The sequence below is a fragment of the Pan troglodytes genome, chromosome 20, assembly GCF_028858775.2.
Source record: "Pan troglodytes isolate AG18354 chromosome 20, NHGRI_mPanTro3-v2.0_pri, whole genome shotgun sequence".
Lineage (NCBI taxonomy): Eukaryota > Metazoa > Chordata > Mammalia > Primates > Hominidae > Pan > Pan troglodytes.
The window spans coordinates 14224604-14249105 of record NC_072418.2 but is presented as its reverse complement, the minus strand read 5'-3'; the positions used below and the strand labels follow the sequence as shown (position 1 = coordinate 14249105).

The window sequence follows — 24502 nt, the reverse complement described above, 5'->3', positions numbered from 1 at the left end:
TTAGTTATTAACAGCCTAAATCTGGTGCTTTCTGGGGGAGACCAGGAGCCCCCATTACTCAATCTCACCTCGTTTTATCCCATTTCCTCCAAAGACTCCACTCCGACCACACAGAGTCTTTGCTGTTGTTCCCAGTGCCAAAAGCGTTCCCCAGATATCCAGATGGCTCACTCACTTCCTCCGGCCTTTACTCAAAGGACACCTCACTGAGGCCTTCCTATTTATTTATTTATTTATTTACTGAGACGGAGTCTCACTCTGTCGCCCAGGCTGGAGTGCAGTGGTGCTATATCGGCTCGCTGCAACCTCCACCTCCTGGGTTCAAGCAATTCTCGTGCCTCAGCCTCCCGAGTAGCTGGGATCACAGGAGCACGCCACCACGCCCCACTAATTTTTTTTTATTTATTTATTTTTTGAGACAGAGTCTCGCTCTGTCGCTGAGGCTGGAGTGCAGTGGTGTTATCCTGGCTCACTGCAACCTCCGTCTCCCGGGTTCAAGCGATTCTCCTGCCTCAACCTCCCGAGAAGCTGGGATTACAGGCACCCACCACCATGCCCTGCTAACTTTGTATTTTTAGTAGAGACGGGGTTTCATCATGTTGGCCAGGCTGGTCTCGAACTCCTGACCTCAGGTGATCCGCCGGCCTCGGCCTCCTAAAGTGCTGGGATTACAGGCGTGAGCCACCGCGCCCTGCCCTATTTATTTATTATTACTATTTTTAGAAACAGGGTCTCACTCTGTTGCCCAGGCTGGAGTGCAGGGGTGCAATCATGGCTCGCTCTAGCCTCGACCTCCAGGGCTCAAGCGATCCTCCCGTTTCAGCCTCCCGAATAGCTGGGACTATGAGCATGCGCCATCATGCCCAGTTAATTTTTAAATTTTTTGTAGATAAGGGGGTCTCGCTATGTTGCCCAGGCTGGTCTCGAACTTCTGGCCTCCCAAAGTGCTGGGATTACAGGCATGAGCCACCGTACCGGCCCCCTTTCACTTTTTGTTTTTTTTTAAATTCATTTTCTCATTTCAGCCGCTGGGGCCTGCGACTGGATTCATAGACTATGACTCCCAAGTCCAGCCTCCCGGGCTATTTCAAGGTTCCCAGGTCTGGAGTGCGTCTTGCCTCATTAGAGGCTGGGCCTGGCTCGTTATGAGGCGGGTCCCAGATCCTTCCGCCTTCCTATTGGCCCACCTCGCGTTGTGGGCGGGACCTATTACACCAGCTTTCTTGATTTGCTACCTCCCTGGCGCTCCCTGACCCGGACGCTCTCTGGGCCAATATGGCAGCGCCCAGCAACAAGACAGAGCTGGCCTGGAGTCCGCGGCTGGCCGCGTGAGTAGGTAGGTCGCGCGCGGGTAGGCGAACGCGAACTGCTGGGCTGCAGGCGGGCCCTTCAGGACCCGGCAGCGCGAGAGGGCAGCCCTGGAGGGACCCAGCTGCAGGGCCAGGGCGCCATGACCTTTCGTAGTGGGGGCGGGGACGCGCTGGGAAAGGCCGCCTGTCTTGTGCCAGCCGCCTCACGCCCCCAGTCTCCCATTTTGCAGATGACCTCGCGAGAGGTCACGCCGCAAGTCGGCAACCGGGCAGGAATTGGAATCCGCGTCTGCCTTTTTCCCCCAAGAGACCCAGAATCCTGGCAGCCGGTTTCAGAGCTGTTGTACGTACACCATACCTCGAGGTTCAGATTTATAGGTGTTTTGTTGAAATTGAGGCTTGTTTCCGTTCAGTTGATACTCGTTAGGCATCTATCATATACCAGGCACTGTCCTTGGTGCTGGAGACACAGCAATGAGGAAGATAGATAAAAATCTCTCATCTCCTGGGGGAACCAGACTTTGAACAAATTAGAAATAAACGAAACAGGTGATTTCAGATACTGATAAGTTACTAAAAATGCGTTAATGGTGTCGGGAATTTCGCTTGAGCCCAGGAGTTTCGAGACCAGCCTTGGCAACATAGCAAGACCCTGTTCTCTACAAAAAATTATCTGGGCGTAGTGGTGCACGCCTGTAGTGCTAGCTACTCGGGAAGCTGAGGTGGGAGGATTGCTTAAGCCCAGGAGGTCGAGGCTGTAGTGAGCCGTGATTGTGCCACTGCACCCCAGCCTGGGCAACAGAGCAGGACCCTGTCTCAGAAACAAACAAACAAAAATTAATAGGGTGATGAGGGCTTTTAGAATGTGGGGAATGGGAGGTGGTCAAAGAAGACCTTTCATTGAAATGACCAGAGACAGCTGTGGGCAGATCTGGAGGAAGAAAGCTCTAGACAGAGAGAAAAGCAAGTACAAAGGTTCTGAGATGGGATAAACTTAGTTTCTTTCAGAAACAGTGTAGCTGAAGCTGCCAGTGGTAGGAGTTGAGTTTAGAGGGGTAGACCCTGTCTGATTTTATTTATTTATTTTTATTTTTTAGAGACAGGATCTCACTTGTTCGTCAAGCCTGGAGTGCAGTGGTGCAGTGCACTCCATAGCTCACTGCAGCCTCAAACTCCATGGCTCAAGTGATTCTCCTGCCTCAGCTTTCCCAGTAGCTGGAACTACAGGTGCACACCACCAGGTCCAGCTAATTTTTTAAAATAATTTTTGTAAAGATCGTGTCCTGCTATGTTGTCCAGGCTGGTCTTGAACTCCTGGGCTCAAGCGATCCTCCCCACTTGGACTTCCAAAGCACTAGGATTATAGGTGTGAGCCACTGCTCCCTGGCTATTTATTTATTTTTAGAGACAGGATCTCAGTATGTTGCCCAGGCTAGAGTGCAGTGGCTATTCACAAGTGCAGTCATGGTTCACTGCAACCTCTAACTACTGACCTTAAGGGATCCTCCAGCCTCAGTCTCCTGAGTACCTGAGATGACAGGCATTCACCACCATGCCTGGATAATTCTTAATTTTTTTGTAGAGATGGGGTCTCGCTATGTTGCCCAGGCTGGTCTTGAATCCCTGGGCTCAAGTGATCCTCCTACCTTGGTCTCCCAAAGTGTTGGGATTACAGGCATGAGCCAGTGTGCCCAGTCTCTGATTTTAAGTGTGATATGCCGTTAGCGATTTTAGGCAGAAATCACTAATTTTAGTTGATTTATTTATTTATTTAGAGACGGAATCTCGCTCTGTCGCCCAGACTGGGGTGCAGTGGCACAATCTTGGCTCATTGCAACCTCCACCTCCCAGGTTCAAGTGATTCTCCTGCCTCAGGCTCCCGAATAGCTGGGATTACAGGTGCCTGCCACCACACCTGGCTAATTTTTGTATTTTTAGTACAGACGGGCTTTCACCATCTCGGCCAGGCTGGTCTTGAACTGACCTTGTGATCCACCTGCTTCAGCCTCCCAAAGTGCTGGGATTACAGGCGTGAGCCACAGCGCCTGGCCTAATTTTAGTTTAAAAGCTCCCTCTGGCTGGGTATGGTGGCTCACACCTGTAATCCTAGCACTTTGGGAGGCCAAGATGGGTGGATTGCTTGAACTCAGGAGTTCGAGACCACCCTGAGCAACATGATGAAACCCCATCTCTACTAAAATACAAAAAATTAGCTGGGTGTGGTGGCACACACCTGTAGTCCCAGCTACTCGGGAGGCTGAGGCATGAGAACCAACTTGAACTGGGGAGGCGGAGGTTGCAGTGAGCCGAGATTGCGCCATTGCACTCCAGCCTGGGGAACAGAGTGAGACTCTGTCTCCAAAAAAAAAAAAAAAAAGCTCCCTCTGGCCATAGTGGGGAGAACTGACTGGAGGCAGGAAGGGCAAAAGTGGGAGGCTTGATAGGTATCCAAGTCATAGATTGAGGTGGTGGCTTCAGATAGAAAGAGATGCATTTGGGATGGATTTGGAAGTAGTCACCTAGACTAGTTGATGGATTGAATAGGAGAGTGAGGGACATAGTGGACTCAGAAATGTCTCCTAGGTTTGTAGCCTGAATGGCCAGTAGTAGTGGTGCGATTGGATAGGATGGAGAGGATCAAGTTTAAGCAAGGATATCAGTTTGGAGCAAATTATGTTTGAGATGGCTGGGTATATGCCAAAGTGGCAGTTAGGTATAAAGGCTGGGGCCCAGGGATTGAGGTGAACACTGGGGAGCCATCAGCACACAGATCACCACTTCTCAAACTTTAATGCTCACAGGAGATACCAGGGACTCGCTAAAATGCAGATTTGGGCCTGGCGCAGTGGCTCATGCCTGTAATCCCAGCACTTTGGGAGGCCAAGGCAGGTGGATCACAAGGTCAGGAGTTCAAGACCAGTCTGGACAAGATGGTGAAACCCTGTCTGTACTAAGAACGCAAAAATTAGCCAGGCATGGTGGCATGTGCCTGTAATCCCAGCGACTCGGGAGGCTGAGGCAGGATAATTGCTTGAACCCAGGATACGGAGGTTGCAGTGAGCCAAGATTGCACCACTGCACTCCAGCCTGGGCGACAGAGCAAGACTCCACCTGGGAAAAAAAAAAAAATGCAGATTCCAGTTCAGTAGGTCTGGGATAGGGCCGAGATTTTGCTTTTTTTTTTGAGATGGAGTTTTGCTCTTGTTGCCCAGGCTGGAGTGCAATGGTGTGCTCTTGGCTCACCACAAGCTCTGCCTCCCAGGTTCAAGCAATTCTCCTGCCTCAGCCTCCCAAGTAGCTGGAATTACAGGCATACGCCACCACACCCGGCTAATTTTGTATTTTTTTTTTTTTTTTTTTTTTTAGTAGCGACAGGGTTTCTCCATGTTGGTCAGGCTGGTCTCGAACTCCCGACCTCAGGTAATCGGCCGGCCTGGACCTCCCAACGTGCTGGGATTACACACGTGAGTCACCATGCCCGGCCAAATTTTGCTATTCTAATAAACTTCCAAATGTTGCTGACACTGCCAGTCCCTAGAACACACTTTAAGTAGCTGTGGTTTTTTTGTTTTTGTTTTTTTGTTTTGAGTCAGGGTCTTGCTGTGTTGCTCAGGCTGGAGTGTGTGGCATGAACTTGGTTTACTGTAGCTTGGACCTCCCAGGCTCATGTGATCCTCCCACCTCAGCCTCCCAAGGAATGAGAACACAGACAGGTGTATACTACCATGCCTGGTTAATTTTTAAATTTTTTTATAGAGACAGTGTCTGGCTATGTTTTCAGGGCTGGTATTGGACTCCTGGGCTCAACCAGTCCTCCCACCTTGGTTGGCCTCCCAAAGTGCTAGGATTACAGGCATGAGCCACCGAGCCTGGCCCTGAAAATTTAAATTAAGGTCTTAATCCTAGGTGCATATGAAAGTCATTGCAGTGCTTTTTATTTTTATTTTTATTTATTTATTTATTTTTGAGATGAAGTCGCACTCTGTTGCCCAGGCTGGAGTGCAGTGGTGCAATCTCGGCTCACTGCAACCTCTGTCTCCCGGGTCCAAGTGATTCTCCTGCCTCAGCCTCCCTAGTAGCTGGGATTATAGGCGCCCGCCACCCTGTCCCGCTAATTTTTGTATTTTTAGTAGAGACGGGGTTTCACCATCTTGGCCAAGCTGGTCTTGAACTCCTGACCTTGTGATCCACCCGCCTTGGCTTCCCAAATTGCTGGGATTACAGGCATGAGCCACTGCGCCTGGCCAGAGTGCTTTTTATTTTTTACTTTTTTATTTTTGAGATAGGGTCTCACTCTGTCACCCAAGCCAGAGTGTGGTAGCACAATCATAGCTCATATAACCTTGAACTGCTGGGCTCAAGTGATCGTCCCACCTCAGCCTCCTGAGTAGCTGGGACTACAAATGAGTGCCACCACACCCAGCTGGTATTTCTTTTCTTTCTTTTTTTTTTTTTCTTTTTGCTGTTCTTGATCTCCCGGGCTCAAGTGATCCTCCCACTCTGACCTCCCAAAGTGGATAAGAAGCATGAGCCGCTGTGCCCAGCCTTCAGTGGGGTGCTCTATTTATTTATTTATTTTTGAGACGGAGCCTTGCTGTGTCATCCAGACTGGAGTGCAGTGTGGCGCAATCTCGGCTGACTGTAAACTCCACCTCCTGGGTTCAAGCGATTCTCCTGCCTCAGCCTCCTGAGTAACTGGGACTACAGGCGCCTGCCACCACGCCCAGCTAATTTTTATACTTTTAGTAGAGATGGGGTTTCACAATGTTGGCCAGGATAGTCTCGATCTCTTGACCTCGTGATCTGCCCACCTCGGCCTCCCAAAGTGCTGGGATTACAGGCGTGAGCCACCCTGCCAGGCTACTTTTGACACCCCCAAAATCCAGCCAGGTGCAGTGGCTCACCTCTGTAATTCCAGCACTTTGGGAGGCCGAGGTGGGAGGATTGCTTGAGCCCAGGAGTTTGAGATTTTTATAGAGGGAAACCCAGCCTCTATAAAAATTGTAAAAATTAGTTGAGTGTGGTGGCGCACACCTGTAATCCCAGCTACTCAGGAGGCAGTGGTGGGAGGATTGCTTGAGTTGGGAGGTCAAGTCTGCAGTGAGCCATGATCATACCACTGTACTCCAGCCTGGGCAACAGAGTGAGATCCTGTCTCAAAACAAAAAATCTTAACTACTAATAGCCCACTGTTGTCCAGAGGTCTCAGTGATTACATAACAGTCAATTAACTTATTTTTTTTATGTGAGCCAAAGATTTATGTCTTCATTTCTTGCATTTGAAGTACTCTTGGATGACATCCTTGGCCTGACACTCCTTGCCATAGTCCTTAACTACTACACAACTGCAACCAACCACTTTACAGGGTTTCCCTTCTCTCAATTTTACAGAGCCCTACCCATTCCCCTAGTTTCTTGTTGTCATCAACCTTAATTAAGTTGATTTGGTGTTCAGCACAAAGGGCCTCCACCAGCTTGACATACATAGGCTTATCACAGTTGGATCAAGCACACAAAGATGGGCTTGGCGCTTGTCTAAGGCTTTGGCAGCTTCACAGCTTCCACGTGCTAGGCCATTGTGGATGAGGGCGGTCTTCAGCACCTCTTGTAAAGCAGTATTAACATCCATTACACCTCCAGCAGCAATGCCTCCCTCGGCCATGGCAGTGGGTTATGGGTGAAGCTGAATCTTGAACATACCCAAGCCTCCGCCTCCGCACAACTCGGCAGTGGCAGGGAAAGGGTGATTAACATATTTTTTAATGTTATATGTATATATAATACTATAATCTTACAATAAGCTGAAGAAAAGAAAATGTTATTAAGAAAATCAGGAAAACACATTGAATTTACTATTCATTAGGTGGAAGTGGATCATCATAAAGGTCTTCATTCTCATCGTCTTCACATTGAGTAAGCTGAGGAGGAGGAGGAAGAGGAGGGGTTGGTCCTGCTGTCTTAGGGGTGGCAGAGGCAGAAGAGGTGGTGGAGGAGGTAGATGGAGAGGCAGGCACATTCAGCTGTAACTTTTTTTTCTTTCACTCTGTCACCCAGGCTGGAGTGCAGTGGTGGGATCTCAGCTCACTGCAAGCTCCGCCTCCTGGGTTCACACCATTCTCCTGCCTCAGCCTCCTGAGTAGCTGGGACTACAGGTGCCTGCCACCACGCCTGGCTATTTTTTTTGTATTTTTAGTAGAGATGGGGTTTCACCGTGTTAACCAGGATGGTCTCGATCTCCTGACCTCGTGATCCACCCGCCTCACCCTCCCAAAGTGCTGGGATTACAGGCGTGAGCCACCGTGCCCGACCTTTTTTCTTTTTACTAGCCCCTCAGTGTTTAAAGTTGTAACTTTTATTTAATTAAATTTAATTAATTAATTTTTTTGAGACAGAGTCTCACTCGGTCACCCAGGCTGGAGTGCAGTGGCGCGATCTCAGCTTACTGTAACATCACCTCCCAGGTGCAAGCAATTCTCCCACCTCAGCCTCCTGGGTAGCTGGGATTACAGGCATGTACCACCATGACTGGCTAATTTTTTTTTTTTTTTACCGGGGCGTTCCTGAGTTTACGTGGGGCACACCTGGGTGAGGGCCCTACCCCTAGAAAAAGGTGTTGGGCCTTTTGGTGGTGAAGCGTGGCTTGTGCTGATGGCACAGGACCTGGTGGAGCAGCGGGAACTTGATCTTGGAGTCTTGGAACTGCTTGACGGCCAGCCGGTGGGACTTGCTGGCTGCTATCTCCTCCATCTTCATGATCTGGATGGAATGGGTCCAGGTGGGGTACCGGGCGCCCATGTCTCGGTAGCACTGGGTGACAGTGCCCGTGGTGGTCAGGTCCCGATATTCCTGGTACGTGTTGTGGGTGCTGCTCTGGGAGTTTGTAGCGCAGCCAGATGCCGAAGTTCTTCACCCGCAGGCGGTACTTCTCGAATGCCTGCCCACAGTTGACGGTCTTCCCGAAGACTTCATCTTCTTTAGCTGAGATACAAAGTACCAGAAGTGGGACTTGGCAACGACATGATCAGGTGCAAAGATTCGCATGTGGTAGAGGGGTGGTGTGTGGCATTTGGGAGTGAGCAGGCAGCAACCCACCACCTTGTACTCTTGTAGTGTGCCCGAGGCCTTCATGGCATCCTCTCCACGCTTGCCGCCACCGGCAAAAGGAGCCTGGCTAATTTTTGTATTTTTAGTAGAGATGGGGTTTTGCCACGTTGGTTGGTTGGTCTTGAACTCTTGACCTCAAGTGATTATCCTGCCTGGCCTCCCAAAGTGCTGGGATTACAGGCGTGAGCCACCACACCTGGTCCTATTCTTATTTTTCAGACAGAGTCTTCCTCTTTCGCCCAGGCTGGAGTGCAGTGGCACGATCTTGGCTCACTGCAGCTTCTGCCTCCTGGGTTCAAGTGATTCTCCTGCCTCCGCCTCCTGAGTAGCTGGGGAGTGCAGGAGTGTGCCCCCAGCCTGGCTAATTTTTGTTTTTTTGTTTTTTTAGTAGAGATGGGGTCTCTCCCATGTTGGCCAGGCTGCTCTCGAACTCCTGGCCTCAGGTGATCTGCCTGCTTCGACCTCCCGAAGTGCTGTGATTACAGGCGTTAGCCACCATGTGCAGCCATAACTTTTACTGAAAAAAAAAAAAAATCCACGTATAAATGGACTTATGCTGTTCAAACCTTTGTTGATGAAGGGTCAACTGTACGTTGCCGATGGGAATGTGAAATGGTGCAGTCATCCCCAAAAACAGTCTGGCAGTTCCTGAAAATGTTAAACATGTAGTTACCATATGTCTCAGCAGTTCGACTCCTAAGTATATACCCAAGAGAAGTATAAACATATGTTCACATAAAACTTCTACACGAATGTTCATGGCAGTAGTAGTTATAACAGTCAAAAACATTTGGCAAACAACCCCAAATGTCCATCAATTGATGAATGCATAAATAAAATATGGTTATAGCCATACAAAACCTGGTTATATTCCATTCCAAAAACAATGGAATTGGCCGGGCATGATTGTAATCCTAGCAATTTGGGAGGCCAAGGTGGGTGGATCACCTGACGTCAGGAGTTCAAGACCAGCCTGGCCAACATGGTGAAACCCTATCTCTACTAAAAATACAAAAATTAGCTGGGGATGGTGGCGGGTGCCTGTAATCCCAGCTACTTGGGAGGCTGAGGCAGGAGAATCGCTTGAACCCGGGAGGCAGAGGTTGCAGTGAGCCAAGATCGTGCCATTGCAATCCAGCCTGGGCAACAAGAGTGAAACTCCATCTCAAAAAAAAAAAAAAGGCCGGGTGCGGTGGCTCACGACTATAATCCCAGCACTTTGGGAGGCCGAGGCGGATGGATCACAAGGTAAGGAGTTTGAGACCAGCTTGGCAACATGGTGAAACCCCATCTCTACAAAAAAATCTATAAATTAGCTGGATGCAGTGGCACACACCTATAGTCCCAGCTACTCAGGAGGCTGAGGCAGGAGAATCGTGAGCCCGGAAAGCAGAGGTTGCAGTGAGCTGAGATTGTGCCACTGCACTCCAGCCTGGGAAACAAAGCAAGATCATGTCTAAAAATAAAAATAATAAAAATTAAAAAAAAAAAATCTATGCATGAACCTTGAAAACACGTCAGTGGGCCAGGTGCGGTGGCTCATGCCTGTAATCCCAGCACTTGGGGAGGCTGAGGCTGGCGGATCACTTGAGGTCAGGAGTTCGAGACCAGCCTGGCCAACGTGATAAAACCCCGTCTCTACTAAAAATACAAAAATTAGCCGGGCGTGGTGGCATGTACCTGTAATCCCAGCTACTCGGGATGCTGAGGCATGGGAATCGCTTGAACCCGGGAGGCGGAGGTTGCAGTGAGCCGAGATGGCAGTATTGCACTTCAGCCTGGGTGACAGAGCGAGACTGCATCTCAGAAAAAAAGAAAAAAGAAAAAGAAAACATGTCAAGTGAAGGAAACCAATCATAAAGGAGCACTTGTGATTCCAGATTCCATTTGTATGAAATGGCCGGCATAGGGAGATCTATAGAGACAGTGGATGAGTGGTTTCTTGGGGTTGGGAGTGAAGAGAAATTGAGTGCTAATGGGTACAGGGTTTCTTTCTTTTTTTTTTTTTCTTCTTTTTTTTTTTTTCTGGAGATGGAGTTTTGCTGTTGTTCCCCAGGCTGAGGTGTAATGGCATCATCTTGGCTCACTGCAACCTCTGCCTCCTGGGTTCAAGCAATTCTCCTACGTCAGCCTTCCCAGTAGCTGGAATTACAGGCGTGCGCCACCATGCTCGGCTAATTTTTTGTATTTTTAGTAGCGATGGGGTTTCTCCATGTTGGTCAGGCTGGTCTCGAACTCCCAACTTCAAGTGATCCGCCCGCCTCAGCCTCCCAGAATGTTGTGATTACAGGCGTGAGCCACCGCGCCTGGCCAGGTACAGGGATTCTTGTTGGAGTGACACAAATTTTGTAAAATTAGATTGTAGTGGCTAGGAGTGCTGGCTCACACCCATGATCCCAGCACTTTTGGAGACAGAGATGGGAGGATCACTTGAAGCCAACAGTTCGAGACCAGCCTGGGCAACACAGCAAGACCCTGGGTCTGTGCAAACTATTTTCAAATTAGCTGGGCATGGTGGCACGCGTCTGTAGTCCCAGCTTCTCGACGCTCTGGGGCTGGAGGATCACTTGGGCCCAGAAGTTGGAGGCTGCATTGAGCTATGATCACGCCCCTGGGGCAGCAGGATTAGGGTGCTGTCCCAAGAACAAAGTCTTTGAGTCATCAGCCCGTTTCTTGGGTAAGGTAAACATTGGGGCTGGTGAGTTAGCCACATAATCTGGAGTGTGCCCTCGACTCTGCGGGGCCCTTGCGTCTGTTAGCATCTGTAAGGTGCCAGGCTAATGCTGAATCTTCTTTTGGGCCAGGTGATTGTCTGACAAGCAGAGGCATGAGCTGGGTCCAGGCCACCCTACTGGCCCGAGGCCTCTGTAGGGCCTGGGGAGGCACCTGCGGGGCCACCCTCACAGGAACCTCCATCTCTCAGGTAAGCAACAGCCAGGCAGTCTTTTGGGTAGAGGGAGGTAAGCTTGGGATTTGCTCCCAACTCCTTCAGAATCCACTCTGTGAAGCCAGTTCTGGTGAGTCTGGGCTGGCCTATCAGTGCCGAGGTCCCATTAAAAGTCCTTAGTTTATGTATGTATGTATGTTTATGTGTTTGTTTTTTGAGACAGTGTCTCTGTCACCAAGGCTGGAGTGCAGTAGTGTGATTACAGCTCACTGTCGTCTTGACCTCCCAGGTTCAAGCAATCCTCCCGCCTCATCCTCCGAAGTACCCAGGACTACAGGCACATACTACCACACCCGGCTAGTTTTTGTATTTTTTTTGTAGAGACGGGGTTTCACCATGTTGGGCAGGCTGGTCTTGAACTCTGGGCTCAAGTGATCCACCTGCGTCAGCCTCCCAAAGTGCTGGGATTACAGGCGTGAGCCACCGCGCCTGGCCAAAAGTCCATAATTTATTTATTTTTTTGAAACAAGGTCTTGCTCTATCACCCAGGCTGGAGTACAGTGGTGGAATCAGGGCTCACTGCAGCCTCAAACTCCTGGGCTCAAATGAGCCTCCCACCTCAGCCCCCTGAGTAGCTGGGACCACTGATTTGAGCCACCATGCCCAGCTAATTTTTTTTTTTTTTAGATGGAATTTTGCTCTTGTCGCCAAAGCTGGAGTGCAGTGGCATGGTCTTGGCTCACTGCAACCTCTGCCTCCTGGGTTCAAGCGATTCTCCTGCCTCAGCCTCCCGAGTAGCTGTGATTACAAGTGCACGTCACCACGCCCAGCTAATTTTTGTAATTTTAGTAGAGACGCGGTTTTGCCATGTTGGCCAGGCTGGTCTCAAACTCCTGACCTCAGGTGATTCACCCGCCTCGGCCTCCCAGAGTGCTGGGATTACAGGCATAAGCCACCGCACCCGGCCGCTAATTTTTTTTTTTTAAGTATATGGTCTTGTTGTGTTGCCCAGACTGGTCTTGAACCTCTGGGCCCTCAGTCCTTCAACTTTGGCCTCCCAAAGTGCTAGGATTACAAGTGTGAGCCACTGTGCCTGGACCCTAATTTAAGAGATGCTAGTGCCTACGTGGGTGAGGGGACTGACTTTGAAAATAAGGATGTATGAGCTCGGTGGATTTGTGTGGTGACTGTGAGCAGCTCCTCCTGCATCTACTTGTGAAGATGGGGCAGAAAACTGAATTTCTTTCCTATACCCATAGTGACCAGATGGCGAAAGCAGATTGACAGCCATAGATAGCAATAACGATGATGGTGGGAATATTAATAGTTCCCGTATTGAGCACTTACTCTGTGCCCGGCCCCGCACTATGCATTTCATTTACATTACCTCCTTTGCAGTGTTTCCCCCTCATTAGGCATTTTAGAGCTTCCTTTCTGATTTTTACCCCAAAGTGGTATAATACTACACCACCTATATTATTAATTGACTGAAATTTCAGTTGTTTTTTGTTTTTGAGATGGAGTCTCCCTCTGTCACCCAGGCTGGAGTGCAGTGGCGTGATCTCAGCTCATTGCAACCTCTGCCTCCCGGGTTCAAGTGATTTTCCTGCCTCAGCCTCCTGAGTAGCTGGGATTACAGGTGTGTGGCACCACACCTGGCTAATTTTTGCATTTTTGGTAGAGATGGGGTTTCACCATGTTGGCCAGGCTGGTCTCAAACTCCTGACCTCAAGTGATCCACCCGCCTCTCAAAAGTGCTGGGATTACAGGCACGAGCCACTGCGCCCAACCTGAAATTTTACTGTAAATGAATGCCTTTTTTTTTTTTTAACATTGCCTTATCAAAGAACGATATGGGATGGCTGTGGGGACCGCAGAGTAGGGGGACTGAGGGCACTGACTCCATTCTCAGCTCTGATGCTTTGCAGCTGTGTAACACTGTGCATCCCACTTCATCTTCCTGAGCCTTGGTTTTTCTCATCTGTAAAATGAGTGCAGTAAGAGTACCCCCCACCTAGGGCCTCACATTTGTAAAGTGCTCAACTGTGTCTACAGTGGAAGAATATTTGGTAAATATTGTCTCTTTCTTTTGAGATAGGGTCTCGCTCTGTTGCCCATGCTGGAGTGTAGTGGCGTGATCTTGGCTCACTGCAACCTCGACCCGCCAGTCTCAATTGATCTGCCTACTTCAGCCTCCTGAGTAGCTGGGACTACATACATTCACCACCATGCCTGGCTAATTTTTGTATTTTTTTGTAGACATGAGGGTTCAGCAGGTTGCCCAGGCTGGTCTCGAACTCCTGACCTCAGGTGATCTGCCCGCCTCAGCCTCCCAAAGTGCTAGGATTACAGGTGTGAGCCACCAAGCCTGGACTAATATTGGCTCTTACTTGTTAGCATTGTGTGTGTGTGTGTGTGTGTGTGTGTGTAGATAAACACACACACACATTCATTTATTTTTTAGAGATAAGGTTTTACTCTCTCGTTCAGGTTGGAGTGCAGTGACACAATCGTAGCTCACTGCAGCCTGGGATTCCTGGACTTAAGCAGTCCTCCCGCTTCAGCCTCCTGAGTAGCTGGGACTACAGGTATACACCACCACGTCCAGCTTATTTTTTTATTTTTTCATAGAGAGATGGAGTCTCACTATGTTGCCCAGGCTGCAATGCGGTGGTGCAATCAAAGCACAGTACAACCTTGATAACTAGCTGTATATTTTTAAGATGCCTTATATGTAACCCTTCTAATTTAAAAATTCAATTTAAAATAAGAAATTTGTTACTGTGTCATCTAGAACCAGAATTTGGCTACTCTGGAGGCTGAGGTGGGAGGATCACTTGAGCCCAGGAGTTCTGGGCTGTTGTGCACTATGCTGATGGAGTGTCCTGCACTAAGTTTTGCTTAATATTGTGACCTCCTGGGACTTGGGGGACCACCAGGTTGCCTAAGGAAGTGTGAACTGACCCAGGTTGGAAACAGCAGGTCAAAACTCCTGTGCTGACCAGTTGGCTCATGCCTGTGAATAGCCACTGCACTCCCGCCTGGGCAACATAGCTAGACTCCATCTCTTAAAGGGTCCCAGCACTTTGGGAGGCCACGGTGGGTGGATCACCTTAGGTCAGGAATTCGAGACCATCCTGGCCAACAAGGTGAAACCCCGTCTCTACTAAAAACACAAAAATTAGGCCGGGCATGGTGGCTCACATCTGTAATCCCAGCACTTTGGGAGGCCGAGGTGGGCGGATCACAAGGTCAGGAGTTCAAGACCAGCCTGGCCAACATGGTGAAACCCTGTCTCTACTAAAAATACAAAAGTTAACTGGGCATGGTGGCATGTGCCTGTAATCCCAGCTACTTGGGAGGCTGAGGCAGAAGAATTGCTTGAACCAGGGAGTCAGAGGTTATAGTGAGCTGAGATCGTGTGACTGCACTCCAGCCTGGCAACAGAGCGAGACTCCATCTCAGGAAAAACAAACAAACAAAACATAAAAATTAGCTGGGCATGGTGGCAGGCGCCTGTAATCCTAGCTACTTGGGAGGCTGAGGCAGGAGAATCGCTTGAACCCACAAGGCAGAGGTTGCAGTGAGCTGAGATGACGCCATTGCATTCCAGCCTGGGCGACGAGTGAAACTCTGTCTCAAGAAAAAAAGAAAAAGAAAGAAGGGGCTGGGTACAGTGGCTCATGCCTGTAATCTCAAGACTTAAGGTGGCTACGCCGGGTGCAGTGGCTCATGCCTGTAATCCCAGCACTTGGGAGGCCAAGGCGGGCGGATCACGAGGTCAGGAGATCAAGACCATCCTGACTAATACGGTGAAACCCCATCTCTACTAAAAATCCAAAAAATTAGCCGGGCGTGGTGGCAGGCGCCTGTAGTCCCAGCTACTCAGGAGGCTGAGGCAGGAGAATGGTGTGAACCCGGGAGGTGGAGCTTGCAGTGAGCCGAGATCGCGCCACTGCACTCCAGCCTGGGTGACAAAGCGAGACTCTGTCTCAAAAAAAAAAAAAAAAGACTTGGGGAGGCTGAGGCAGGTGGATCACTTGAGGCCTGGAGTTTGAGACCAGCCTGGCCAACATGATGAAACCCCATCTTTACTAAAAATACAAAAATTAGCAGGGCGTGGTGGAGCACGTCTGTAGTCCAGCTTACTTGGGAGGCTGAGGCATGAGAATCGCTTGAACATGGGAGGCAGAGGTTGCAGTGGGCTGAGGTCACGCCACTGCGCTGCAGCATGGGTGACAGAATGAGACTCTGTCTAAAAAAAAAAAAAAAAAATTACAAGCAAAAAGGGCCACCAGGCACAGTGGCTCATGTCTGTAATCCCAACACTTTGGGAGGTGGAGACGGGATGATCACTTGAAGCCAGGCGTTCAAGACCAACCTGGGCAAAATAGTGCGACTCCCGTCTCTGCTGAAAATTTAAAAATTAGCCAGGTGCGGTGGTGTACACCGGTAGTTCCAGCTGCTGGACAGGCTGAGGAGGAGAATTGCTTGAGCCCAGGAGTTGAAAGCTGCAGTAAGCCATAGTAGCACCACTACATTCCAGCCTAGGCCACAGAGCCAGACCCCGTCTCAAAAAAAAACAAAAAAAAACCCCCAAAAAAACGGCATGTGTGTGTCATCACTGTGAATATTACCAAGTTGCCTCCGTGGCAGTTTTTACCAGCTCCCCATAGCCATGGCTAACAGTGCCTGTTTCCTCCCTACTGTGCCAGCATTGTGTTTTATCGCACTTTGTAATGGCCTCGAATCTTGGGTTTGTAACCACAGTTCCATACCTCCGAGTCCTCAGGGAGGCCACTGGGACCTCTCTGAGGAAAGAGCCAGCCTGGCGGCCCCCCATAGACACTGGGAGGTGCCAGATTCCAGCAGTTCTCCTCCCTCCCCAGGTCCCTCGCCAGCTCCCTCGGGGCCTCCACTGCAGCGCAGCTGCCCATAGCTCTGAACAGTCCCTGGTTCCCAGCCCACCGGAACCCCGGCAGAGGCCCACCAAGGCTCTGGTGCCCTTTGAGGACCTGTTTGGGCAGGCGCCTAGTGGGGAACGGGACAAGGCGAGCTTCCTGCAGACGGTGCAGAAATTTGCGGAGCACAGCGTGCGTAAGCGGGGCCACATTGACTTCATCTACCTGGCCCTGCGCAAGATGCGGGAGTATGGTGTCGAGCGGGACCTGGCTGTGTACAACCAGCTGCTCAACATCTTCCCCAAGGAGGTCTTCCGGCCTCGCAACATCATCCAGCGCATCTTCGTCCACTACCCTCGGCAGCAGGAGTGTGGGATTGCTGTCCTGGAGCAGATGGAGAACCACGGTGAGGCCAGGAGGCTGGCGCAGGGTGGGGAGTGGGCTACACTGATAGCTGGCAGCACCTCTCCTGAGTCTCAGCCCCTCCTTCCTCCATGGCTCCGTCTCTGTCTCTCTCGCTCTTCTCCCTCTCCCAATCCCTCTTTTCATCACTCATCTCTCTTTCTTGCCTCCCTCTGACCTCCCCTCCCCTCCCCCTCCCTCCCCTCCCCCCCTTCTCCTCTCCTCCCTGCCTCTCTCTCTCCCTCCCTTCCTTCCTTCCTCTCTTTCTTTTAGAAATGGGGTCTCACTATGTTGTCCAGGCTGCTCTCAAACTCCTGGACTCAAGTGATCCTCTCCCCTTGGCCTCCCAATGTGCTGGGATTACAGGCATGAGCCTTTTTCTTTCTAATTCTCTCTGATTCTTTTCTCCCTGTCTGTGATCAATTCCCTGACTTCACTGTTTTCTTTTCTCCTCTTCCCTTCCCTCCTCCCCCTCCATCTCTGAGGTTCTGCCTGCATCTGCCCAGCACAGGTGTGATGCCCAACAAGGAGACGGAGTTCCTGCTGATTCAGATATTTGGACGCAAAAGCTACCCCATGCTCAAGTTGGTGCGCCTGAAGCTGTGGTTCCCTCGATTCATGAACATCAACCCCTTCCCAGTGCCCCGGGACCTGCCCCAGGACCCTGTGGAGCTGGCCATGTTTGGCCTGCGGCACATGGAGCCTGACCTTAGTGCCAGGGTCACCATCTACCAGGTATCCGCCCTTGTCTACAGCCTCAGCTGCCACCCCAGGCCAGGCTCCCGCCATTCCTCCCCTGGGCTCCCCTTCTCTCACTCTAGTGATTGTGGTGAATCAAGTTCTTTTTTGAGACAGGGTCTTGCTCTGTTGCCCAGGCTGGAGTGTGGTGGCACTATCTCGGCTCACTGCAGCCTCTGCCTCCCAGGCTCAAGCGATCTTTCCACCTCAGCCTCCTGAGTAGCTGGGACTCCAGTCACACACCACTATGCCTGGCTAATTAAAAAAACTTTTTTTTTTTCAGAGACAGGGTCTCACTATATTGCCCAGGCTGGCCTTGAACTCCTGGGCTCAAGCAATCCTCCTGCCTCGGCCTCCCAAAGTGCTGGGATTACAGGCATGAGGCACTGTGCCTGGCCGTGAATTGAGTTCTGATTCTCTGGCTGAGTCCCCTGGTAGGTTCCCATGGTCCTTACTGCTAGCACAGCTTGAGTGACCTCTGTTTCAGTCCGTTCAGGCTGCTCTAACAAAATCTCTTAGCTTGGGTCATTGATGAACAACAAAAATTTATTGCTCACAGTTCTAGAGGCTGGGAAGTCCAAGATCAAGGTGCCACCACATCTGGGTCTGGTGAGGGTTTGCTCTCTGCTTCAAAGATGACACCTTCTTGCTGTGTCCTCACATAATATAAGGGGCAAACAAGCCCCTCAGACCTCTTTATATTTTTTTTGAGACAAGGTCTGGCTCTGTTGCCCAGGCTGGAGCGCAGTAGCACTATCTTGGCTCACTGCAAATTCCACCTCCCAGGCTGAAGCCATCCTTTCACCTCAGCCTCCCGAGTAGCTGGGACTACAGTCGTACACCACCACGCCCGGCTAATTTTTGTATTTCTTGTAGAGATGGGGTTCCACCATGTTGCCCAGGCTGGTCTCAAACTTGTGAGCTCAAGCGATCCACCCACCTTAGCCTCCCAAAGTACTGGGATTGCAAGCATGAGCCACCACGCCTGGCCCCCTCAGACCTTTGTTTGTTTGTTTGTTTTTGAGACGGAGTCTCGCTCTGTCGCCAGGCTGGAGTGCTGTGGCGCCATCTCGGCTCACTGCAACTCTGACTCCCGGGTTCAAGCGATTCTCCTGCCTCAGCCTCCCGAGTAGCTGGGATTACAGGCATGCACCACCAGGCCCAGCTAATTTTTGTATTTTTAGTAGAGATGGGGTTTCACCATGTTGGCCAGGCTGGTCTTGATCTCCTGACCTCATGATCTGCCCACCTCGGCCTCCCAAAGTGCTGGGATGACACGCGTGAGCCACTGTGCCCGGCCCAGACCTTTTTTATAAGGGGACTAATCTCATTCATGAAGGCAGAGCCCTTATGATCTAAGTGCCTCTCCTCTCAAAGGCCTGACCTCTTAATCCTATTGCATTGGAGATAGATTGCAACCTATGAATTTCAGGGGGCCATAAACATTCAGACCACAGCACCCTCCCATCCTTCTCCCAACACTTGCTACATTCTAGGCATCTTCCTTATTTTCTGTGCCAATTCTCACCACAGGCCTTTGCGTTCTCTGTTCCTTCTGCCAGGAACACTGTTCCCCATGGACTTCATGTTATTCCAGTCTCAGCTCCACTGTTCCTAATCAGGATGCCCTTCCTGACCTCCCTGGTCAAGGCACCACCCCTTCATCGTGCTTGGCTTGGTTCCTCATTCACCATGACTCAGTCTCCCTCCTGTCTCCCAAGGCTGAGCACAGGATTTGGTGCAAAGCTGACACTTGGCAGTGGTTTGTTGAATGACTGAGTGGAGTAACACCCTCAACTCAGTGTCCTGGGAGCCCCCACTCATGCCAGATCACACAATTGATCCAAAGAGAGCCCCTCACAGCACTTGTCATGTGGTCCTGGACAGATAACAGTTTCCTTAAGAGCCAGTGGTTCTGAGATGGAGAAGCCCGGGGTGCTGTGGGAGCCGAGTGGGCAGGTGGGGCTTCCTCGGGGAGGTAAGGAGAGCAGAGGACGCTGGGCAGAGGGAGCAGTGTGTACCAGGAAATGCGGTGCAGTGAGTGGGGGCACCTGATTAAAGAGCTTGATCTCAAACCTCTTGGTTGGTGGGGAGAGCTATGCCGGGGGTGGGGGGTCGGAGATTTAAGAAGAAGGAATGGGGTTGGAATCATGTTTCTGGAAGAATCTGCAATTGGAAACTTGTCTCCTGGCGGCCGTGTGGATGCTGTTGGATGGGGAGAGGGGCTAGGGGACCAGGGTTGTGGGTCCAGGTGAGAGATGGCTTGAGACCAGCAGCAGAATGTGGGGGGAAGGGTTGTTTTTAGTTCATTTCTTCATTTTGCAAAGCAATGCACTAAAAAGCCAAACAGCATGTAAAAGCACACGGTGACGAGTCCTCTGCTTCTACCCAGGCCCCGTGCGCTGCCCCCCACGCCGCTCGTCTCCCTGCCCAGAGGTGACTATTTCCATGTCTCCTTCCAGAGAGGTTCTATACATTTGCAAGCAGAGCTCTCTTTTTTTTTTTGGCATCTGTATCCTTTGTATTTAAATATCCTTCTCCCCCGTCTTATGGAGTAAAATACAGCCAGGCACAGTGGCTCATGCCTGTAATCCCAGCACTTTGGGAGGCTGAGGCAGATGGATTGCTTGAGCCCAGGAGTTCGAGACCAGCCTGGGCAACATGGCAAGACCCCATCTCTACCAAAAAAATACGAAAATTAGCTGGGAGTGGTGGTGCACACCTGTAGCCCCAGCTACTCAGGAGGCTGAGGCAGGAGGATGGCTTGAACTCAGGAAGTCAAGTCTGTAGTGAGCTGTGATCATACCACTGCACACCAGACTGGGTGACAGAGCAAGAGCCTGTCTGTTTAAAAAAAAGAAGTTCTTTAGCCAGGCGTGGTGGCTTACGCCTGTAATCCCAGCACTTTGGAAGGCCAAGGCAGGCAGATCACCTGAGGTTGGGAGTTCAAGACCAGCCTGACCAACATGGAGAAACCTCGTCTCTACTAAAAATACAAAAAGAATTATCCAGGCATGGTGGCGCATGCCTGTAATCCTAGCTACTTGCGAGGGCGAGGCAGGGGAATCACTTGAACCCAGGAGGTGGAGGTTGCAGTGAGCCGAGATCGCGCCATTGCACTCCAGCCTGGGCAAGAAGAGCGAAACTCCATCTCAAAAAAAAAAAGTTTCTTTAGTAGCAGGGCATTATATACATGTACCTTGCCTTTTACAAATTTCATTTAATACAACTAGAAGTCACTGATCCATCTCAAATTTTTTTGTTGTTGTTTTTTTGAGACAGAGCCTTGCTCTGTCACCCATGCTGGAGTGCAGTGGCACAATCTCGGCTCACTACAACCTCCTCCTCCCAGGTTCAAGCAATTCTTGTGCCTCAGCCTCCCATGTAGCAGGGACTACAGGCGTGTGCCACCACGCCTGGCTAGTTTTTGTATTTCTAGTAGAGACGGGGTTTTACCATGTTGGCCAGGCTGGTCTTGAACTCCTGGCCTCAAGTGATCCACCACCCTTGGCCTCCCAAAGTGCTGGGATTACAGGCATGAGCCACCGCGCCCGGCCTGCTCATCTCAATTTTTTTTAACTTGAAAGGATGAATGATATATGTTCTAATAGCTGTCCACTGTTTTGGTTCAAAAGCAAGTGCATTTTGTTAAAAAAAAAAAAAATTTGTCAGCGGGGCGCAGTGGCTTATGCCTGTAATCCCAACGCTTTGGGAGGCTGAGGCAGGTGGATCACCTGAGGTCGGGAGTTTGAGACCAGCCTGACCAACATGGAGAAACCCTGTCTCTACTAAAAATACAGACATCAGCCAGACGTGGTGGTGCACGCCTGTAATCCCAGCTACTCGGGAGGCTGAGGCAGCAGAATCACTTGAACCCAGGAGGTGGAGGTTGCGGTGAGCCGAGATCAAGCCCCATTGCACTCCAGCCTAGGCAACAAGAGCGAAACTCTGTCCCAAAAAAAAAAAAAAAAAAAAAAAATTGTCTAGTGTTTTTGAATTATGTTCAAGGTATAAAATTTTAAAAGATAAAAAAGGTATTCCTTCCCACCCTGTCCTCCACAGAGGTGAAAGCTATCATTTGCTTCTAGTGTCTCCTTCCTGGGATATTCTGTATATGTGAAGTTATTTTCCTTTTTTTAATTCACAAGCACTGAGCACTTATTATTTGCCAGGGACTGTTCTACATATTTTACAACCACCCAAAGTTAGGTTCATGCCCATAATCCTAGTGCTTTGGGAGGCCAAGGCAGACGGATCACCTGAGGCCAGGAAGTTGAGACCAGCCAGGCCAACATAGCAAAACCCTATCTCTACTAAAAATACAAAAAATTAGCCGGGCATGGTGGCAGGCACCTGTAGTCCCAGCTACTTGGGAGGCTGACACAGGAGAATCGCTTGAACCCAGGAGGCGGAGGCTATAGTGAGCCGAGATCATGCCATTGCACTCCAGCCTGGGTAATGAGCAAAACTCCATTTCAAAAATTAAAAAAATAAAATTAGCCAGGCATAGTGGTGTGCACCTGTAGACCCAGCTACTTGGGAGACTGAGGTAGGAAGATCACTTGAGCCCAGGAGTTCAAGGCTACAGTGAGCTATGATCATGCCACCATTCTCCAGCATGGATGACAGAGAGGGAGACCCCCATCCCTAAAAAAAAAAAAAAATCGGAATTAAGTGCTGTTATCATTCCTATTGTGCATCTGGAAAAACTGAGGCACACAGGTACAGTGACTTGGCCAAGGTCACACAGCTTGTGACAGAGCCAGGATTTTGACACAGGTGGGCTGGTTCTAGGGTAGTTCCCTCAGGGTGAGCATCCTAAAGATTGGTGGTTATTGCCAAATGGGACAGAGGGATGAGGGGACAGGTTGGAGGGCCGTGTACCAGATCCAGGAGAGGTGTCCTGAATTCACTGGTATCCCCCTTTCTGTTTCTCTGTCCCCAGTTCCTCTGTAGGGGATTGGGGGTTACAAGATTATATCCCTACTCTCCCTTGCAGGTTCCTTTGCCCAAAGACTCAACAGGTGCAGCAGATCCCCCCCAGCCCCACATCATAGGTAAGTCCGAGAGCATGGGGGCGGCCACATCTCTAACCTGACCCAGGCCCTGCCAGGTTCTCGCTGGGCCTAGGCTGGGCTCCCTGGGCCGAGTCCCTTGCAGGGCACAGGGCATGTATGTCTCCACACCAGGAATCCAGAGTCCCGATCAGCAGGCCGCCCTGGCCCGCCACAATCCAGCCCGGCCTGTCTTTGTTGAGGGCCCCTTCTCCCTGTGGCTCCGCAACAAGTGTGTGTATTACCACATCCTCAGAGCTGACTTGCTGCCCCCGGAGGAGAGGGTGAGGGCTTAAAGCAAAGCATGTGTTGGGGTTGGGGAGTGGGCTGGCACTACCCTGAGGGTGCATGGGAGAGGCTGGAGGAGGGAGACCGAAAGAGCCCTGGCCTCTGACCCCGCCTGCACTCCCCACCTTGGAGTAGGAAGTGGAAGAGACGCCGGAGGAGTGGAACCTCTACTACCCGATGCAGCTGGACCTGGAGTATGTGAGGAGTGGCTGGGACGACTACGAGTTTGACATCAATGAAGGTAAAAACTGGGCCAGGTGCGGTGGCTCACATGTGTGCTCGTAATCCCAGCCCTCCTACAGGCTGAGGTGGGAGGATCACTTGAGCCCAGGAGTTGAGGTTGCAGTGAACTATTATAGAGCCACTGCACTCCAGCCTATGTGATAGACCCTGTGTCAAAAAAAAAAAAAAAAAAAGGCAAAAACCTGGACAGGCAGGACTTCCAAACATTCCAAACACCATCCAGGATGAGGGGCGGCCTCTGGGGTCAAGGGGTAGGCCCAGGCTGAGACGCAGTCCACTTACACCCTCGTCCTCCGGCCGCACACACTCATTTGCCCCAGGGGCTCCAGACCTGAGGTCACCCAGCCCTGTTGGCCCTTGTTCATTCCCTCCCTCCCACACCTCTGTGCTGGCTACTGGGTGTCACCAGGACAAACCTAGTCCCTCGAGTCAGCAAGGGAACAGGCAAATTACACTTTGGGGAGCTTAGGAGAGGAGCATGCCTTGAGTGGGGGGTCAGGAGGCCTTCCTGGCAGAATACAGAAAAACCAGGAGGCATCGCCTGGGTGAAGGGTGGAGTGGGCAGCCTAGGCAGCGGGGCTAGCTTGTGCAAAGGTTTGGAGGCACAAGAAAGTGGAAGGAAGCCGGGCGCAGTGGCTCACGCCTGTAATCCCAGCACTCTGGGAGGCTGAGGCGGGTAGATCATTTGAGGTCAGGAATTCGAGACCAGCCTGGCCAACATGGTGAAACCCCATCTCTACTAAAAATTTAAAAATTAGCCCGGCGTGGTGCTGTGCACCTGTAATCCCAGCTCCTCGGGAGGCCGAGGCAGAAGAATCACTTGAACCTGGGAGGCGGATGTTGCAGTGAGCCGAGATCTCGCCACTGCATTCCAGCCTGGGTGACACAGCGAGACTCCGTCTCAAAAAAAAAGGAAGTGGAAGGGAGTGTAAAATACCTCAAAAAGGTGTAGGCATGGGTTAGCCGCTGCAGCCCCCACTGTGCAAACCTTAAGGGTGCATGTCTTTCAACAGTGGAGGAAGGCCCTGTCTTCGCCATGTGCATGGCGGGTGCTCATGACCAGGCGACGATGGCTAAGTGGATCCAGGGCCTGCAGGAGACCAACCCAACCCTGGCCCAGATCCCCGTGGTCTTCCGCCTCGCCGGGTCCACCCGGGAGCTCCAGACATCCTCTGCAGGGCTGGAGGAGCCGCCCCTGCCCGAGGACCACCAGGAAGAAGACGACAACCTGCAGCGACAGCAGCAGGGCCAGAGCTAGTCTGAGCCGGCGCGAGGGCACGGGCTGTGGCCCGAGGAGGCGGTGGACTGAAGGCATGAGATGCCCTTTGAGTGTACAGCAAATCAATGTTTTCCTGCTTGGGGCTCTCTTCCCTCATCTCTAGCAGTATGGCATCCCCTCCCCAGGATCTCGGGCTGCCAGCGATGGGCAGGCGAGACCCCTCCAGAATCTGCAGGCGCCTCTGGTTCTCCGAGTTCAAATAAAAAGGGGCGGGAGCGCTGCTGGTTGTGCGCATGCGCAGTTTCCATTCTTGGTCTCCTTTTGGCGCCCTGGGGCAGCGAGAGACCGTGAGAAAT

The 24502-nt window shown here is 51.0% G+C and overlaps 1 protein-coding gene and 2 pseudogenes across 7 annotated transcripts; 1 reads left to right on the top strand and 2 right to left on the bottom strand.

Annotated features, from left to right (window-relative positions):
- The first annotated feature begins 1211 nt into the window (after window positions 1-1211).
- ECSIT (ECSIT signaling integrator) lies at window positions 1212-24440 on the top strand. Of its 7 annotated transcripts, none has more exons than XM_063800554.1 (9): window positions 1247-1336; window positions 8145-8335; window positions 11219-11337; window positions 16191-16608; window positions 17116-17339; window positions 22342-22399; window positions 22532-22680; window positions 22820-22925; window positions 23941-24440. In XM_063800554.1, the coding sequence occupies exons 3-9, from the start codon at window positions 11242-11244 to the stop codon at window positions 24183-24185; spliced, it is 1296 nt and encodes a 431-aa protein (XP_063656624.1). In that variant the 5' UTR covers window positions 1247-1336; window positions 8145-8335; window positions 11219-11241; the 3' UTR covers window positions 24186-24440. The 7 variants fall into 7 exon arrangements, with proteins under 7 accessions (XP_016790595.1, XP_063656624.1, XP_512396.2 ...); XM_054674019.2 differs by having other exon boundaries at window positions 1252-1336; window positions 8227-8335; XM_054674018.2 differs by lacking the exon at window positions 8145-8335 and adding an exon at window positions 4677-4774 and having other exon boundaries at window positions 1252-1336.
- LOC134809039 (small ribosomal subunit protein eS12-like) lies at window positions 6487-7047 on the bottom strand (annotated as a pseudogene).
- On the bottom strand, window positions 7911-8557 carry LOC746616 (large ribosomal subunit protein eL20-like; annotated as a pseudogene).
- Window positions 24441-24502: the final 62 nt, after the last annotated feature.